Below are 17,786 nucleotides of genomic sequence, written 5' to 3'. Positions count from 1 at the left end.
GGGCTCGTTCTCAATTCGCCTTTGCTCACTGGCCCTCGTTGTCTTTTAATTTGAAAACCGTTTTATTACCCGTATTATTCTACTATAAAAAAATGAAATCAAAAAAATAAATAAAAGAAACACAAGTACTTCGGTACACCTCGAAACTGGATCGAAAAAATAAGGTCCATCTCGGGACAAATAAGATTAGGTTTCATGTTTCAAAATTGGGAACCAATCCTAGATAGATTTCAAATTCTAGATTCAAAACCTATTCGCCCTAAAATCGATCCGATACCCAGACGCGTCGATGGATCAGCACCACGTCAGAACTTAACATTGACTAGCGGGGGTTCACACGTGTGCCTGTGCTCTCGCAGGTACGGAAACATTTCTCCCTTTATCTCCTCCCCTTTTTTTTTTGTTAGAATTTTCTTTTACTTACTTTTTGTAGTTCTCTCTCTCTGTCGCTCTCGCTCTCCGAAGTTCACTCTCAAGCATCAATCAGTAACCCCTCCACCTCCACCACCGGTCCACCACCACCTCCCAGCCGCACCAGCGATACCCGAAAAACTAAAAAAGAAAGACCGAAAAAAAACTTTGGTGGGGGAAACTTGTTGTTCCCTCCGCCATGGCTGAATCAAAAGAGCTCAATTCGAGAGCGGAGACTTGCGAGATCTCTCTCTCTCTCGATTTTTCTTCTCTCGTGCCTGATTTTTTCCGGCTTTCATTCCTCAGACATGCATTATAAGGCTAAATCAATTCACGAGAAAATATTTGGTGATCCAAGACCTCCACGTCAGCATAGTCCCAGACCACTCACGAGAAAATATTAGGTGGCTGGACGCGACATGGCACAGTCGGCACAGCACACCGCTTACACAAGTTTACATGTCAATCAAGATCCACCTTTTTTTTTTTTTTGAGAGAGAGAGAGAGAGAGTCCCAATGAGAACTAACAAGAATCATATAGCTTTCTCACAATGAACAGCTCGCCAATTGTTGGTCTACACTTCAAATTCAACACAAATAAGTAACCGTCGACGCATCTTCACCTCAGACTAGAGACAGCATCGTCGCATCAATGTACAGATCGATTTTGTGAACATCTTGAGACGACTCCTCCTCGGTTGGTTTTTGAGACAGCATTGCAGCTGTGAAGGCCCATTGACTGACAAATCCTTTTGACCACTGCAATCACAGAGGCAGAGTTGTTCTGAGTTGAAGTGAATTAGGAAAGTACCGTAGGGTTATTAAAAATCCCGAATAAAGCAAGAAAAGGGAGAACCAACTTTGAACAAGCTGCTCACTAGTTGTTATTTACATGCCTTAGCATCCAAATTGAATCACGACAAACATGGAGAAAATGTAATCTAGGGTATTGTCCAAAAGATGTCAGACACCATTCATAATAACCATTAGAGCTAAAAGAATGTAAATAGCACCTAATGGACTTTCCTGGTCTAAAATTACGACCTCCAGACTCATAACCACCCCGAACCCCTGAAAGAGGTATCATGTTACTCGCCATGTGCAAAACCTAGATTTTTGTAATCAACAGAAAGGCAATTGTATACATGATTGCTCTCCTGAAGCAAAAGGACAATCTCACTAAAATTTCTGATGCAGCTCTGAGGATATTGCTTGAAGCTACTCTGTAAACTCAATATAACTTTCTACTCTCAAGTAACTTCAGCATTTAGACTTTTATATAACTATCATCAGTTCAATTACAGTTCTCAACCAGATATTTGCCAGGGTGCACAAGGGCCTGGACCTATCATGCTTTAACATTTCTAGCCCTTACACAACTCGCAGTGCTAAAAGTCTCCAACGCCACTTATCGAATAAAAAAATGGACAAAGAAAAGCGTCTCCAACGCCATTTTGCCATATAAAGCCACTTGGAAATAGGACAACAGTGTTACTCTAATACTTCCATCTCATTAGCATATCTGCCACTATGAGAATTGGTGACTGATCTCTCTGCTGGCAAAAGCTTCTCATTCAAACAGAAAAATAAAGACTCGAAATCTACAACTCACTAATAGTAAAACAAGTATTTCGTATGGAAAGATTTCTTTCGGGAATATGACATCCATGGACAACATGATGAATTTTCTCAAATTACTGGATCTCAAACCATCATTCACAATCTCAACCCTCATTTCATGACCTAACCGAGCAGCCAGAAACTCTCATAGAAAATTGTGACATAAATGCTTTCTTCAACGAGGATCAATCAAATGTTTAAAGTCACATGCTTCGCAATCCTTTGATGATTACTTTGAAAAGGTCACTCTACTTTGAAAATTTTCAACCAGGTTATTCTTACATAACTTAAACTCACGATCCATTAACCACCTGTCAAAAATTTGATGGAAGGCCAGCGTACATGCCGCGTGACACATAGAGAATGTGCTACATCAACTTTTATTTGTAATCCGACCAAAAAACAAACTTTTCATTTGTAAGAAGAGTCATTTGATAACAAATTCTGAAAGGTCCGTGAGATTATTAGAAGTAGCCCCGACATTGCATGGCTACTTGTGCAATGCTCTCAGACTTCACAATGAACTGAAATAAACTACTGTGTGCATTCGACGGTCGATTCTAAAATACAAATTGACACTTTAAGTTAGATGTGCTTCCCACAAGTTAAGTCCAACCGCGTTCTTATTTCTTGAACACTGGGCACTGGGTGCCCACAAGGACAAATGGTAGATAAATATATCAACTTCTCAAGCACCCATGACAAACTAATAAAATATATCCAATGCTTCTAAGCATCCTAAGAACAAAGTTTACAAAGCAAATCAAACGCAAAGAATGACAATAAAACAACATTCAAAACCAAATTACAAAATTAATCACCTACCTAGCGTCCTAAATTCGACCCACCAGATCCGGCACCAGGTTGTCCTCTCCCTACTGATGATGCCCCTAAAGCAGAGGTCTGACCCAACTGGGAGTTTTGATAAGCACCCAACCCTTGCAAAGCAGCCTGAGTATTATATGCACTGATCACACTCGGGCTTATGCTATTAATATCCTGTTGCAGGCCAAAACCAGAATTCAATCCCATTGATGCGCCGGTGTTTCTGCTCAAAGGAGCAGAAATTGCACCTGGGAATGACGGGTTCATGACCACCTGGTTTAAGGAACCCCCGCCAAATCCCAAAAAAGGATTCAATAAACCCAAACCCGCATTCTGCCCCAAAAGAACCGCCGCCGGGTGATAATTCTGACCGACTAATCCCTGATTGAACCCAGCCGGAAAATTCTGAAACCCGATATTGTTTGGGGCCGTTGAAGCGCCCGCACCACCTACTGCACCGCCCCCCACGGCTGCTGCAGCGGGCGCAGCCTTCTTGACGGTTTTGGAATTTCTACCTTCCACAAAAAGAGAGCACTCCAACCTCGTGCCTTCAAAATCCTTGACAGGCTCTTCCAATGCCTTATTAATACCTTCTAGGCTCTTGTAAACAATTATAGCAAAACCCCTAAACTTACCCGTCACTTTATCCATACCCGAAGGCCCATCCTCAATCTCCCCGAACTTCGCGAAGAAGGCCCGCAGCTTCTCCGTGCTGACCTGTGGCGCCACGTTTGCAATGTACATCTTCCGCGAGCTCGCGTCCGACGAAACTGGGGCCGCCGATGGGGGACCGGCGGCCGCGAGCTGGCATGAGGCCATGCGGTTGCCGATCTTCTTATGCGGCTCCTTGAGGGCCTTCCGCGTCGCGGCGCGCGTCTTGAAGAGGACGAAGCCGTAACCCTTGCACCGGCCGGTGGCCTTATCATTTACGGCCTTGCATTCCTCGATCGGGCCGAACGGCTTGAAGGCGGAGGTCAGGGCCTCGTCCGTGGTGTCCCAGGCGAGGCCGTGGACGAAGATCTTGCGGTGAACGGGGTCCGACTCGGTCGATTTGATGAGCTCGGAGAGCAGAGAAGGGTCGTTCGCGGAGGCTTCCTTGAGGATGGCGATGAGCTGGTCTTTGGTGAATGGCTCGAGGAGTTGCTTGATGGTTTCTCGCTTCGACGCCTCGTCTTCTTCCTCGGAGGATTCTGATTCCGACGCTTCTTCGTCTTCCTGCTCTTCGGATGACGATTCGCTCCCTTCTTCGTCTTCTTCTTCATCCTCGTCCTCTTCTTCTTCTTCTTCTTCTTCTTCTTCGGATTCCTCCTTCGGAGGAGGTGGCTGGGGCTCGGGTTCTACGGTTTTCCTCTTCTTGGCCATGGAATTCGACGAGTCGGCTTGATGGGTCTTAGGGTTTTGCTCCGGCCGAGGAGATGGCGGACTGAGTTCGTCGTGTGCTTCCGGACAGCCAGAGCATAAGTGGAACTGCGAGACACGAGCTAAGGAGGAAAAATCGAGCGTGAAGCGATGTCGACGGGACGATGATGCTCGAACCGTGGGCCGAATCGTGTGTCGTTTTGGGCCTGCACCTGTGAGAGTTCTGGGCTTAGTCCAAGGCAACCTGGCCCTTCTGCTCTTTAGTTTTTTTTGTTTGTTTTTCCCTTTCGTGCTTGACAACTAACTTTGCTTTTCAATATTAACAACTTCCATCGTCGATAGGCCTGTGTTCTCCACGTGTTGTTGTTACGAGGTACACAAATTACCCAATCCACAAAAATTGAGATTTCCGATATTGGCCCTTCATCTGTCGAAGCAATGATGGAGCGTCGTTAGTTCGATTAGTTCGCATGAATAACTAGATCAGAACAGAAAAAAATAAAATAATTTGTGCTGTGATCGCACTCCCTTATCAAAATGTAAACCTTTAAGATATGTTTGCATCATTAAGGGGGAGAAACTCGAAAGCCAATATAGGGTCCACCCAGGATCGGTCTGGTCTAAAGGCATACTTGGCAGGCCTAACGCCGAGCCAACAAATCTATATCGTAATTTTTTGTTAGTGAGCAAAGCTCGAGCTTGGTGCGCAGCCAACAATCCAAAGGTAACCCTAGTCCAAGACTAGAGGGGAGGACTCGTCGACAGAGAGCTCAAAAAGTACAATGAAATTGACAAATCATGCTTCCAAGCTATTCCGGGAGATGCCTGCCTCACCCAATAGGTCACATGCATCGGATGCATGCAAATTTTCTTCCCCGCTTCTAAGTGCTTCAAATCTCCGGACGCATTGGGCCTTCGGCCCATCGGGCCCATCTCGGAAGCCCAACTGCCACTCGTCCCTAGGGTTTATGCATCGAACGCGGGACCGATAGAAAAGTTCGCCCTTTGATTTTCTCGAGAGCACACCACCTTTTTGGCTACTTCCACTCCGATAAACCCCGACTCTCCGGTCCCCTCACTCGCCAACGGTCCCAAACGCAACAGAGAATCGCGCGCCCCCCCGTATCTGGAGACAGCCAAAAAATGAGCCGGGGCAGCGCATAGAGCGACAGTCCTCACTCGCGAGAGAGCAAGAAGTGCTTCTTCTGAATCCATCCATAGTTTCCACACTCCGTCTGCTGCTGTCAATCTCGTCCCGAAAACCCTCGCACTCTCTCTCTCTCTCTCTCTTGCTCGCTGTCTTCAACCCTAGTCTCCGTCGCTCCCACGCACATCCACCGTCTCTCTCTCTCTCTCTCTCTCTCTCTCTAGCTGCTGCAAGCCATAAGCCTCGCGAAGCTGTCCGGCTAGTGATCACCAGGCGAAGCATGCCCGCGATATGATCGTCGGAGGAGGATTCGCTTACAGAGACTCGTGAAGGCGCTTCCCCTCCGAACCGCTCGTTGCCTTGCTTGCTGACGGGGCGACGCTGATCCCGCATTTTCGGTGCGGTCGGGTGATTTGAGGAGGGGCTTGCGCGGCTTCTGGCCGAGATCGAGGCGATGGTGACGGCCGAGAACGAGAGCGTCGACGAGCAGAGGGAGCTCGGCGGGCCGAAGTCGCCGTGGAAGACCCCGGCGGCGGCGGCGGCGGCGGCGGCGGCGGCGGCGGCGGCGGCCGACGGGGAGGCGCCGGTGATGGGCGCGGAGTCTTGGCCTGCTCTCGGCGATGCACCGCCGCGGACGAAGAGCGCGGAATCTCCGGCGAAGCCTCCGCCATCGGTTGCTTCTGACAGGGGAGCTCCCCCACCAGCTGCTCAGGTTTAGCTTCTGTCTGATCGTATAGATTAAGCTCGCTGGCTGTACTTGATCGGCGTTTCGGTTTCGAGCTGTGATGATCGGTATTAATAGTGGCGTCATTTGGACGTGGCGTTTTATGAGTTGCTCGTTGCATTTGGGATTTTATTCTGGAGCATATTCACTCTTGATTTGCACGAGCGCCTAAAACGTACCTGACAAGTGAAGCCATTTTAGGAGCAGATTAGCCGTAAAACGCGAAGACATGGGACCACACTCAAACTTAAGTTCTTAACGAGGGATGGCTTGACAGATGTTCTCAATGATGATTTTGATTGGATGTTCCAGTTTTAGGCTATATCTTTATGCGCTACCTAATTTCGTTCTCAGAAAGCCTTCAATTTGCCATTTTTTTTCTTTGTATGGGTTTATCAAGGATGCTTTCCCAGTGGAACGTCGAATTAGTAAGGGGATTGTAATTTTGATAACCAATACAAGTTTTAGTGTGCTGCTTAGGAGTTAGGACTTAGGAGTGAGTTTGGCATAGTAGAAGTGTTGGTGACCTCCTATTTTCCTTTTATGATTAGCCGACTTCTCTTAAGTAGATAGACAATATCAAAATCTGCTGCTTGCAGTTTTGGAGTACCGTGTGTGTTGGAGAATAGGAGTTTGTGTTTGCCTCCTCTCCTGCTACATGCAGAGGCATCTATCATGATATCAAAGCGTGATCGAGTACTTTAGTAGCCTCGATTGGTGAAGAAACTTTGGATGGAAAGAGTCAAAGAATTGCAGCTGGCACTTAACAAAGTGGATATAAGCAGATTTAGACAAGTGTAAAGTGGTAATGAACATATAAGCTCATATATACCATGCCATTCATATGCATGGATCATACATTGTCCTATTTGGAATAAGTTCGAGATAATTAACTCATTTAATGGGTGTCATTTTATCAAGATTGCTGAAACGAAATGATCGACAAATAAGGTGTTAATTTCTTTTGGTTTGCAGATTGTTATTAACACTTGTGATAAATTGCTAGTTCTCAGTGGTTTCAGTAATACGCACCTCCCTACTTTGAACTATACATGCAATGACGTCTTTTTTGGCACTCAAAGCAGTGACAGTACAGACCTGTTGTTGGTTTTGCATTAAGAATATTTCTTCTATTGTTTCTGTCCTTTTGTGTTTGAACATTTGAATTTGATCTGATGATAAAGTGTGAATGTTTAATCACTAATTGCTTGAGAAGTCCAAAGTTTTCAAAACTATTGTTTTAAAGAAGTGCATGCACCCGGTATATGCAGGAAAACTCATGGATGTAGTGATTTTGATGCTGGAATGTACTTCAAAAAAATTGTACTTTGTTGTTCTGTGTGTGATTGCTAAGTGTTTCCTTTTCCTTTGCTTTGGTGGAACTACATTTCGTAACCCGCTGCATTTTCTGTTCCTTTTACATTCACCATTCATGCAGCCTAAGTCTCAAGGGTCTGGAAACTATAACTCACAGAAGCATTCATCAACACGTCATCAAAAATCAGGTTCTAAGCGCAACCCAAATGGTGGGCCTCCTTTCCCTGTACAATTACCATATGGTCAATTTCCTACTCCCCCCATATATCATACTATGGTTCCTGCCCCCCATATGGGCATCCCGGGATATGTTTGCCATCCGTGTGCTGGACCTTTTCCAAGCGTTGAGACTCCTTTGGTGAAGTCAGGAGGTGAAACACCTGGACAGCCTTTTATTCCTGCTGCTAGTGGCGTTAATCCCAGTAGAAGTCAACCTTTACCACAAGGAGATCCTAATGCTCGTGCTGTGAATTTTGCGAATAGAAGACCTAATATGCAGCAGCCTGGTGGTCCTTCCCAACCGTGGAATCATCGAGCATTTGGCCCTGGAGAGACCATTCCAATGCAACAGGTTGTTGGACCAAGAACGTATTTTAGGGCTCCATTCTATGGTCCAGCTCCTGGATTTATGGTTGGTCCAGGCTTCCCAGGTAATTATACAACCATGGTTTCTTAGCTTTATCTTGGTGCATTTGTTTTTTAGTCATAGAAATAAATAGAACTTGTTTTGTCATCCTACCAAAAGTTATGATAGTATTCAAATCGATATATGAACAGATTATATCTGAATATACATGTCAAGATTTGGAAGGTGCGAAATTTTCAAGTTCTGGGTTTAATTAAAGGTCAAAATGTGTAAGCGCTAGATTTGAAAAAAAGCAAAAAGTGAGTAGTCAAAGTCATTCTAGACACTCGCTGTATTTGTTAATCAATCCTTCAGTCCGTCCTCGCATAAGGCAAAGGATTATCAGATGATCTATTCAGCATTGAGAGAATGAACCCAGAAAGGACGTTTGGCTTTTATTCCCATTTCTGTCTTAGTTATTTGTCAAGGTGCATGGTTTAGGTATATTATATGTCAATCCGCAATATTCTAGTTATTTCATTGAAATAGGTATGGATTTACGCCTTGTTCCTTTTCATGGTGGCAATAGATGTTCTTGAATCTGTTCATGTAGTTCATCTTGGACTTTTTGACTGGCCAGTGACCTGGCACCTGGAGAGCCTTGTTGTGAGAGGTAATCAGCTGCTGTAATGATGGTAGAAAAGAAGTTCATGAATGATACTTAGAATTGAAATATTGCTAAAATTGAGATGTCATCCAAAGCCGTAATTGGAATCTCTTTAGGGAATAGGTTGCTGGATCCTTTCTTGTTTTCTATGAGGTGCTTGGAATAGTAAGAACCTTTCAAGACCTGGCTTTTACCCTGTATTTCCAATCTGGATTTTCTTAATAAAGCCATGACAGATTCAGTGGATACGAATAGGTGCATTATCAAAGTATACAAGATGTATAATCCAGAAACGTAAGCTTGAAGAAGAGCGAGGTCCACCCTTCATTTTGTTCAAACAAGTGATGTATATAAAGTTTTTTAGAAAGTTGAAACTAACTCTTGCCCTCTTTCTTCTAATCTTCGTGAATGTGAATTTTCAGAGCGTTATATGATGTATATTTTATCCTCTAGGTTCGACATTTCTGCATTAGCTTATGGCTAGCTTAGTCAAAATGTCCTCTTCTTCGTGTCATGGATCTTAGCTAGCTAAGGCTTCTTCTCTAACAATGGCTTCTAGTTAGTGCAAGTGTGCTCATACTCAGTGAGGTCCACAGAAAACTCTGACATTATCAAAAAGATTTATTTGTTTAGACTTATAAATGATGTTTACTGTAGTATATGAGAGATGAAGCTAAAAAAAATCCTAGTAGGGAATGATTTCTTTCTTATCTCCATGCTATTTGTTATCTGCTTTATATTGTTCATTTGGGTCACTTAGATTGCTTGGTCATTTGGATATTATATTTTTGCCAGGTGTTTTATTACCTTCGAATTAAATAGTCTGTCTCTGTTACAGGACCTACATCCATATGCTATGTTCCTTTTGCTTCTCGAGGACCGTATCCTCCACACCTTTTTTCCCATCCTGTAAATCCAGGGGCTAGCACACTACCCCCAGAAACACTGGCGTTGAAGTCAAGCATTATTAAACAAATTGAGTATTACTTCAGGTATTGATCCTTCATTACTTTTGCAAATTAAACCACTGTCCATGGACCATTGATTTCCTCCTCTTATGACAAAGAATCTGAGCATTATCCATCCCATTGCTATCAGGTGCACAAACATTAACAGTGTTCATGCTGTTAGTAGTGCTCTCCGATAAACTAAAATTTCTATCACATGACAGAGTATGTGTACATAGAAATCTATAATATTTAATCAGCAGCACGTGGAATTTGCTCTCATCTTCTTAATGCTCCTTTGACATTGCTTTTTTGTGTGCTTGCCTTAGAAATGTACTTGAGGGTGTGCTCCGTGTGCTGTGCACGACATGACAGACTTGATCCAGAAAATGCTGTTAAAATATCTTATGGTCATCGCAGTTGCATGATTGTTTGCTTGCTTGCAGAACATGTTTCTGCTAGTGTAATTGTTGACTTTTACTTCTTGCAGTGATGAGAATTTGCAGAATGACAACTATCTAATTGAGTTGATGGATGAACAAGGATGGGTTTCAATATCCAAAATTGCTAACTTCAGAAGGGTATGTTTTGATACAATAATTCTATTTTATTTTGCTTGGAAGGTACACTAATGCTGTATCCAATGCGTGTGCAATGTGCATCAGTTAAGTTTATGTTACAAAATAATGCACATTAGTTTTTGCTTAATATTGTTGGATGAAACACCTTTAATAGTGAAAAGGCTATTCTTTGTTTGATGTGTGGTTGCAGGTACAGAAAATGTGCACCGACATACAATTTATCCTCTATGCTTTGCAAAGTTCGAGCACTATTGAAGTGAAGGTCTGATTTTGGTGTTCAATAGTTGATGAAAAATGTATGCTGACAGGATTATGAAATGGTTTTTTTGCTAGATAACCTTTTCTTTTTGGTTGGACTATGACGGAAAACTTCAAATGCTTACAAAGTGGCTTTCCGACAGTTATGCATGATTTGATTTTTCTTCTTCAGTTGTTCTGAAGGACATGTTGTCCGAGCTTAATGCCCTTTCATTTTTTCGAGAATTCATGGGCCAATTTCCATTATTGAACATGCAGGGTGACAATATAAGAAAGCGAGATGAGTGGTCAAAGTGGATTCACAAGAGGAATGAACTTACATCAAAAGCTGAGACTCCTAAAAGTCAACTTGGTGTTGATTCTTTTGAGGATAGCGATGCAACTGAGGATAAAGCAGAGAGTCTCTCACAGGGAAGCTGTGCCGCACATCCATCTTGTGATGCGGAGTGTAATTCGAATGGGAAAACTTCTCAATCAACTGTCAAGTGCGTAAACCATGCTACTGGCACTCCTTCTCCTTTTCCTGATGATATACAAGAGACAGAGTCAACAACATGGGGCAATTATGTGAAACAGAGAAACCAAGCGCCATCAATTACATCTAGAAACATTAATGTTTCTGACTTATCTGATGACTTCTCTAGCACATTTATGCTTGATGAAGAGCTGGAGCTAGAGCAAAATACTGTGAAAAGAGACGATCTTTCTCTAATTAGAAGGTGCCACATGCTTTATTCTTCTTGCTCCTTTCATATGCAGTTCAAAAATATTATTTGCCCAAGAAAGTGTGTTTACGGCAGATGGGATTGTTGGCAGTCTTCTGAAATGGTTTTAGGCATCAGGGATTTTAGCATGTAAATTCCGCTTTTGGAAATGTTACTAATGAAACTAAAAAGGATCTCAAGCATTAGTAGACTATGTGATACATATCCATGGGAAAGAGCACCTATGCATTAATTATGAGGACACAAATATGTGGGGAGATGTTTATTTTTCTTGAAAGATGTGAGAAAGGAACTAATGCTAACTGACATCAGTCTTTAGAAAAAGTAGGTCAAACTGAGCACTTTTTAAATGGATAATATAAGATGCAGCACCAAGGGGTTCTGATTATATCTAGTGATCTGTTCAATATCCTTGACAACTAAAAACAATGTTTCTATGTCTTATTAAATATGATAATTCTTTTGACCTGGGAGAGGACTATGTAATATATTGTTGTGCAGTGAGTAAAACATCCATAGCTACAAGCGACTGGGAATTATAAAGGGAAAGTTGGAACCTTGAAATGGTAGATAGTATCTTTTGATGATGTTTTGCTAGTCAATGAATTTATCTCACCCCCTCCTATCTGTATGCTCTTATTGGACCCATGGCTGAGTTTATCTTAGTTTTCACTTGGGAAAGAAAAACTCAGGAAACTTATTAGGGACTTACTTTAGAAACTTCATTTGGTTTGTGGAAAATGGAGACTGCAGAATAACCTTGTTACGGTGTTTTCTTAGGCATTTTTATATAAAATTCTCACTTATGGATCTGCTGCTTAAGAGCAGAGATTAAAGTTTCTGTTTTTTTTTTTTTAAATCGATCCTCTAGTACTTAAGCATGGTTAACTTTCGATGTCTTATCACCATCTGAATATTGTCATTTTCAAACTTATTTCTGTGCTAAACAAGAAATAACTATGTTGGTTCCAGTACTTGTTAACCATATCGAGATAACGTTTCTTTAAACCAGCTGAGTTCTGATAATTCCTCTTTGTTCGATCTTATATTTCTGACCGCACAACTTTTGTCAGATAAATAAAATTTAAGGCCTTTTGTTTGGCATTTTTGGACCACTTTTTCATCTTGGGTAATAGATCCTTGTTCTAACTTTCTTTTTCTGGTTTGGGCTTATGTTTTCGCAGAGTTGATGATGAAGATGATGACATAGGCTATGATCATGATGTTCAGAGACTAGTGATAGTAACACAGGTATGCTACTTTTTTAGCAAGAAGAAATGTTTAAACAAAAAAAAAAGAACACGTGCATTGCTGTTTAATCTGTGAGTCAAGGTGTCCTCAGTCACTTATCTATGTTTCCTGTGGTTTTAGACAATTGCGTTTTTTTTCCGGTAGTACTCTGCTTAAAACATGCTTTGTCTGGAAGTATGGAGTACTGGACTTAAAATGCTGTTAATTGCCTTTGCTAATGATTTCTCATGCATAAATGTGCCTAAAGTTCGCAAACAGATGTCATTAGCTGGACACAATTTTGACGTGCTTGTGCAAGAAGTGCATACTTTTGTAAAGAAACCATCTTACTGACTTTTAGTCTCCCACTCCGTTGTTAGCTTAGGGTTGGGAAGCTGCTTTGGTTATCTTCCATTTTTTCTTTAAGCACCTAGCTGAGGTCTGATTCAGGAAAATTTGAGAGAGGTTAGCTTGTATTTATAAAGTCTCTATCTGTATCTAAACTACATGTTATTTTTATTTCAGATAATAAAATATATAACTGTTGTTTTTATTCTAGGTCCATATGCTCTCTCTCTCTTATGGTTTCAGTTGATAACAGGGAAAATAGCATTAGAAAGTTTGCAGTTTATTAGGAGTTTGAGATTGTGTTTGGTGCTCTAAAGTATTGTCCATTTTGTCTGGGGTGTTACTTTTCGAGAAATAGTCATGATAGGAAGCAGTGAGTATCCAAAGACAAACAGAAGCTCACCTTTTTCTTCATTGTCTCTCTTTCCTCATATAGGGAGAAATGTTCATCGATTTTACTAGAAACAACGGCCTTTCAAAAGAAACTCTTTTTTTCTCTCTCTGATCTTTCACCATCTGATAATGATTCTCTCAAGAACTCTGACCAGTGCTCTGGATTTGGAAGTTGCTGAATCCTTTCTTTGTGCAATGCAGAATGGCAGGATTGGCAGATGTTATGAAACTGGAGGCAATGAATCGAAGTCAATCTCTAGTGAACTTGCTTCTGCAATTGATGAGGGTCTTTACTACTATGAGCAGGTGGAGAGTAATTCTTGTATTTTAGTCTTTTATCGCTAACTTGAAGTTTACATCACGGATAATGGTTTTTTTCATTGCTGACAGGAACTAGAAAAAAAGCAATCCAATCGTCGAAAGAACAACTGTTCGGAAAATGGGTCTGGAAAATGTGGCCCTGGAGTATCAAACTTCAAGCCGGGGGAACATTTTGCTGCGTCCAGCAGTCCTGGTGAATCTGGCATTACTAATCCCCGCAGAAAGCAAAATAAGAGTTCCTCTAAGCAACACACATCCTTTCAACAGCGTTTTTTTTCCAGCAACTTTAGAAATCATGGTACCGCTCGAAGCACTATAGGAGTGATATCAGAGAGTCCGCCAAGCAATTCCTTTGGTTATTTCTTTGGGTCTACTCCTCCTGAAAATCATGGGTTAGTTTGAAATTTTTGCTACCATCTTTGTGGTCTCTTAGTACTTTCTCCATCAGCATGTTGTGGAAGGAAATTTATCTCTTCCGTTGTGCCATCTGACTCGAGGTTTTGGTGGTCTCGCTGGTTGTCTAGTTTTTGCAAGTGTAACACAAACCTAATGGTGACAAATACAGGCCCAGGTCTTCAAAATTGAGTAATTCACCTCATGGAAATCTCTCTGGCTGTAGTCCACCCGTTGGTTCGATGCCAAAGTCATTTCCACCATTTCAGCATCCGAGTCACCGTCTTTTGGAGGAAAATGGTTTTAAACAGCAAATGTAAGGGCTCCCTGTTAAATATGCTTTGTTTAATTTGAGGTTTGACTCACACAGTTGCTCTACCCTTAAGGTACCTGAAGTATCGCAAACGGTGCTTGAATGACAGAAAGAAGTCAGGAATCGGTTGCAGTGAGGTGTGTCCGTCTGCTTTTTTGCTCTTTATATCTTAAGAGGTGAATATGAGCTGTATATGTTGATTGCAGAAGTCATTGTCGTTTGAGACCAGGTTTGTGAAGGCTCGGGAACTGTGTGCTCATCCTTCTTTCTTATGATATACCTACTTTCATGTTTTTGTTGGAAGAGTGTTTTATCTATCCTGTTTAACATTGAGATTAGAATGGTGCAACCTTTCCTCTTTGACCTTGTCTTTTGTAGGCCTTTTCCCCATTAGTTGGTAGAGAAGCCACGGTTTTCTTGCTGATTCCGAAGGTTATTTTTGAGAACTCATTAGGAAACCCACAATTACGTTGGGTCAATGTAGGAAGATAAGACAAAGGGCTAGCTTATCATGCCTTTTCTGCTTTCCCTTCTGTCTGTTATTATATGAACGCCTTTGGTTTCCTAGGAACTCAATGTTTATGGCTTCCCAATTTCGATGCTTTATCATGCTTCTAGGAGCTTTACTTGCAGAACCCTTTTGCTGCAGTGTGATGGCCAATCTGCATGAGCTTAATTCCTCTAAGAACGAATCATTTGGCTTTCTTAGTGCCAGCTTATGCAGTTGATTAATTTGGGGTTTGGTATCTGCAGCCTTTTCAACTACTTTTCCTTGGAGACAACTGACTTTTATGTGCAGGAAATGAACACACTGTACCGGTTTTGGTCATACTTTCTTAGAGACATGTTCGTCCCTTATATGTATGAAGAGTTCTGCAAACTTGCACTTGAAGATGCTGCAGCTAACTACAATTATGGACTGGAGTGCCTTTTCAGGTTCTATAGGTATTACTGCCAAATATCCTTTTGTTCTATTCTTTAATTGTTTCAAGCAACTTGTTTATATTTTGCTTCAACCTGTCTTTTTTTGAATTGATTAGACACTCATTGACAGTAGTGTCGATTCACTTACTCACTCTAGAAATCTATGGTAGTCGCCTTTTCTAATGTTATAGTCACTTTGCTTAAACTACAATGGTACTGAAATTTATTGAGTTGATAAAATTTAAGATCCAGCGGGCCTAACCAGCTGATTGGTGTACTAGAGACTGCGCTATGGTAGTTAGCACATCCTTGTAACATGTCTTGCCTATACTTTATAGGCCATTGAAAATCACGTTGTACTTTGATCTTGTCTTATGAAACTTTGCCCGTTGTAGTTATGGCTTGGAGAAGGAATTCAGGGAGGATCTGTATAAGGATTTTGAAAAGCTCACCCTCGACTTTTACCATAAAGGCAACCTTTATGGCCTTGAGAAATACTGGTAATTTTTTTCCCAAGCAGTCTTTAGCTTTTTATTCAGATATATTAAACTTTATTTGTGCCTTTTTATTTGGCTCATTGTGTGATCTTTGCATTGACCAATAAAGCGATCTAATATTTAGCTTAGTTATTGCACCATAAATAGGTTTATTAAGAGGCTTTTTTTTCTTCTTAATTGATACGTAAGTTAGTTATAAGCTTTCTTCTCTGCTGCACAAGTTAGTTAGAAGCTTTCTTCTCTGCCTTCATACCTTCTGTCGTGTATCAGCATTGTCAAGAATTTGCATAAGTAAACAGGTTTTCTTCCTCTATTTTGCTTATTTGATTAACTCTGAAATATTTATATCAAGTTACTGCCATTTGTTTCTTTTCCTTGGTCACCATGTTCACAATTCCACTTTCTTCACTCTCCTTCACCAATTTTTCAAAAGTGGCTTCGCTCCTCTTTAGAAGACGTGGGAATGACAACCCCTTGGATATTATTGATATGCTTAAGAATTATCTAAGTTAAACTGACCTGTTGAAATTTCTTGATGTGATGTGAAACTTTTTACGCTGGAAGCTGCGGTCTGTTAACTTCTAACATGCAAGGATGTCATGGAATAGCTTGAGCTAGCCTGTTAAAGGAGTTGTTGAACTAATTATCATCAGGGGAAAATTAAATGATCTTTCTGGTCTTTAACTTTATTAATAACATCAAGGGGAATAAGAGCTTTGAATATGGTAAATTAGATTTCCAAGTTCTTCAGGCATGTAGAGAGCACTCTCCCAGTGCCTTTAGTACATTCTCGGCACCTTTCCTTTTTAGGAGACATTAGCCTTGGTAATGAAGCTGAGATAGAAAATGCTAAGAGAATCTGCATTTGTTTACTAAAGTTCTAATTGATAAATTGTGGAGTGGCTATTTGTAGGGCTGCTTCAGACGAAAGTCTGCAGTTCTTTATCCCCTCTCTTTTTAATGTAAGGCCATTTTTCTCAGTTTGTTTTGTTAAGACATCATAAGCTGGAAATTTGTTGCCAGATTATCCTCATCCGAACATGAGAAAATCACATGCTTTCTGATTGTTTTGGAAGCACGAACCTTGATATTCTTAAATATCTCCCCCTTTGCTATAATGATAGTGAGTTGGTGTGCAATTCAAGTATCGTTGCTAAGTTTATCTTACATTAATACACGGATATATGCCTTGATGTGACTTCATGCTTCTGAATTCAGGAGGTTGTGTTCTGTACGTTGCATTATTAATAGGTGTAGAAATTCTTTTCTTCCTAAATTATAATGTGGAAGTAACTTGGTGTGGCAGGGCATTTCACCATTATCGCCACCAGAAAGATCCAATCAAGAAGCAACAGGACTTGGAGAGGTTGCTCTTAGAGGAATACCGCACCTTGGACGATTTCCGCACTAAAGAGAGAGCTAACACCGCGAAGGAGGAGGGCCATTAGGGAGCAGTTTGCTCGTGTTCCAGCGTGGCAACATCCAATTTTGAAAGAGCATGGCTAACGAATTTTGACTGAGGAGTTTGAGAAATGGAAGCTCCTGTTTTTGGCTTGGATGCAAAGAAGTGGTTCCTGTGGTTTTTTTTTATCGTGTCCTCGGGGCAGCCTTTGCTCCGCTACGAGCTATGAGCAGTCACTGGTCGCCGAGGCATTTTTTTTCCCTTGGACAGTTCTTTCAGCTCTCACGTCGTGTCTTTATTCATGTCCACAGGCTTAGAGAGGTGCCCTTCTGTGCATATCCTCTCGGTTGTAATTTGTATATAGAGGGGAAAAACCGAAAACCAAAACCCAAAAAAAAAAAAAAATAGAAAAAGAACCAAAAAAAAAGAAAAGAAAAATAAGGCTGTTTTAAATCTCGTCCAGAATGGAACAATAAGAGATTGCGATGCTGGTGTTTTTGGTAGCCTCCTTTCTCTTTTGGTTAGTCTTCCCTAAATCACGCTTTTTTGTTGTGATTTACGCATTTGTGATCAGTGATCTTGAGGTTGGGTTTATATGCAGAATCGTCAGATTAGTTTGCATTCCGAAAGCTCTGCTTGTCCTCCGCTTGCTCTGGACCTTTGATTGATTTTCAATTGTGGGGCAGACAAAGCAAGAGGTCTCGCAATTAGCGACGACTTCTTTGGGGCTCCTCTCGGAATATGGTTTATTGTGTCGAGTCCTTTGTATGTGACCCTGAACAAGATAGGTATAACTATCTGACCGGATATAGTGAAAGG

General features: G+C 41.5%; 2 protein-coding genes across 6 annotated transcripts; one reads left to right on the top strand and one right to left on the bottom strand.

Annotated features, from left to right (window-relative positions):
- Nucleotides 1-930: 930 nt before the first annotated feature.
- On the bottom strand, nucleotides 931-4,355 carry LOC115679139 (UBP1-associated protein 2B-like). Its single transcript, XM_030602724.2, has 2 exons — nucleotides 2,857-4,355; nucleotides 931-1,170 (listed from the first exon to the last, which is right to left on the bottom strand). The coding sequence occupies exon 1, from the start codon at nucleotides 4,216-4,218 to the stop codon at nucleotides 2,857-2,859; it is 1,362 nt and encodes a 453-aa protein (XP_030458584.1). The 5' UTR covers nucleotides 4,219-4,355; the 3' UTR covers nucleotides 931-1,170.
- Nucleotides 4,356-5,341: 986 nt separating this feature from the next.
- LOC115679137 (la-related protein 1A) lies at nucleotides 5,342-17,596 on the top strand. Of its 5 annotated transcripts, none has more exons than XR_008816293.1 (15): nucleotides 5,343-6,074; nucleotides 7,525-8,053; nucleotides 9,474-9,627; nucleotides 10,073-10,163; nucleotides 10,354-10,425; nucleotides 10,680-11,140; nucleotides 12,331-12,397; nucleotides 13,319-13,423; nucleotides 13,508-13,830; nucleotides 14,004-14,147; nucleotides 14,218-14,281; nucleotides 14,944-15,089; nucleotides 15,464-15,568; nucleotides 16,872-17,487; nucleotides 17,569-17,596. XR_008816293.1 is itself a non-coding variant. In XM_056310280.1 (15 exons), exons 1-15 carry the CDS (start codon nucleotides 5,817-5,819, stop codon nucleotides 17,011-17,013), a joined length of 2,502 nt encoding a protein of 833 aa, XP_056166255.1. In that variant the 5' UTR covers nucleotides 5,343-5,816; the 3' UTR covers nucleotides 17,014-17,596. The 5 variants fall into 5 exon arrangements, 4 of the variants coding, with proteins under 4 accessions (XP_056166253.1, XP_056166254.1, XP_056166255.1 ...); XM_056310280.1 differs by having other exon boundaries at nucleotides 7,525-7,612; nucleotides 7,772-8,053; nucleotides 16,872-17,596; XM_056310278.1 differs by having other exon boundaries at nucleotides 5,342-6,074; nucleotides 13,508-13,808; nucleotides 13,985-14,147; nucleotides 16,872-17,596.
- The last annotated feature ends 190 nt before the right edge of the window (nucleotides 17,597-17,786 follow it).

The sequence above is a fragment of the Syzygium oleosum genome, unplaced genomic scaffold (assembly GCF_021117445.2).
Source record: "Syzygium oleosum isolate NSW1041296 unplaced genomic scaffold, Sole_v2.1 Sole_v2.03, whole genome shotgun sequence".
Taxonomy (NCBI): Eukaryota; Viridiplantae; Streptophyta; class Magnoliopsida; order Myrtales; family Myrtaceae; genus Syzygium; species Syzygium oleosum.
The sequence above is the reverse complement of the archived record's forward strand: the minus strand, read 5'-3'. Positions and strand labels throughout refer to the sequence as shown.

What these genes read in the sequence shown, in the direction of transcription:
- LOC115679137 (XM_030602717.2), top strand. Translation starts at nt 5,817, where the DNA reads ATGGTGACGGCCGAGAACGAGAGCGTCGACGAGCAGAGGGAGCTCGGC. An exon ending in AATGGTTTTAAACAGCAAAT is followed by an intron (nt 14,148 to 14,217) that starts GTAAGGGCTCCC and finishes TCTACCCTTAAG; the next exon opens with GTACCTGAAGTATCGCAAAC. An exon ending in CAGGAATCGGTTGCAGTGAG is followed by an intron (nt 14,282 to 14,943) that starts GTGTGTCCGTCT and finishes TTTTATGTGCAG; the next exon opens with GAAATGAACACACTGTACCG.
- LOC115679139 (XM_030602724.2), bottom strand. Translation starts at nt 4,218, where the DNA reads ATGGCCAAGAAGAGGAAAACCGTAGAACCCGAGCCCCAGCCACCTCCT.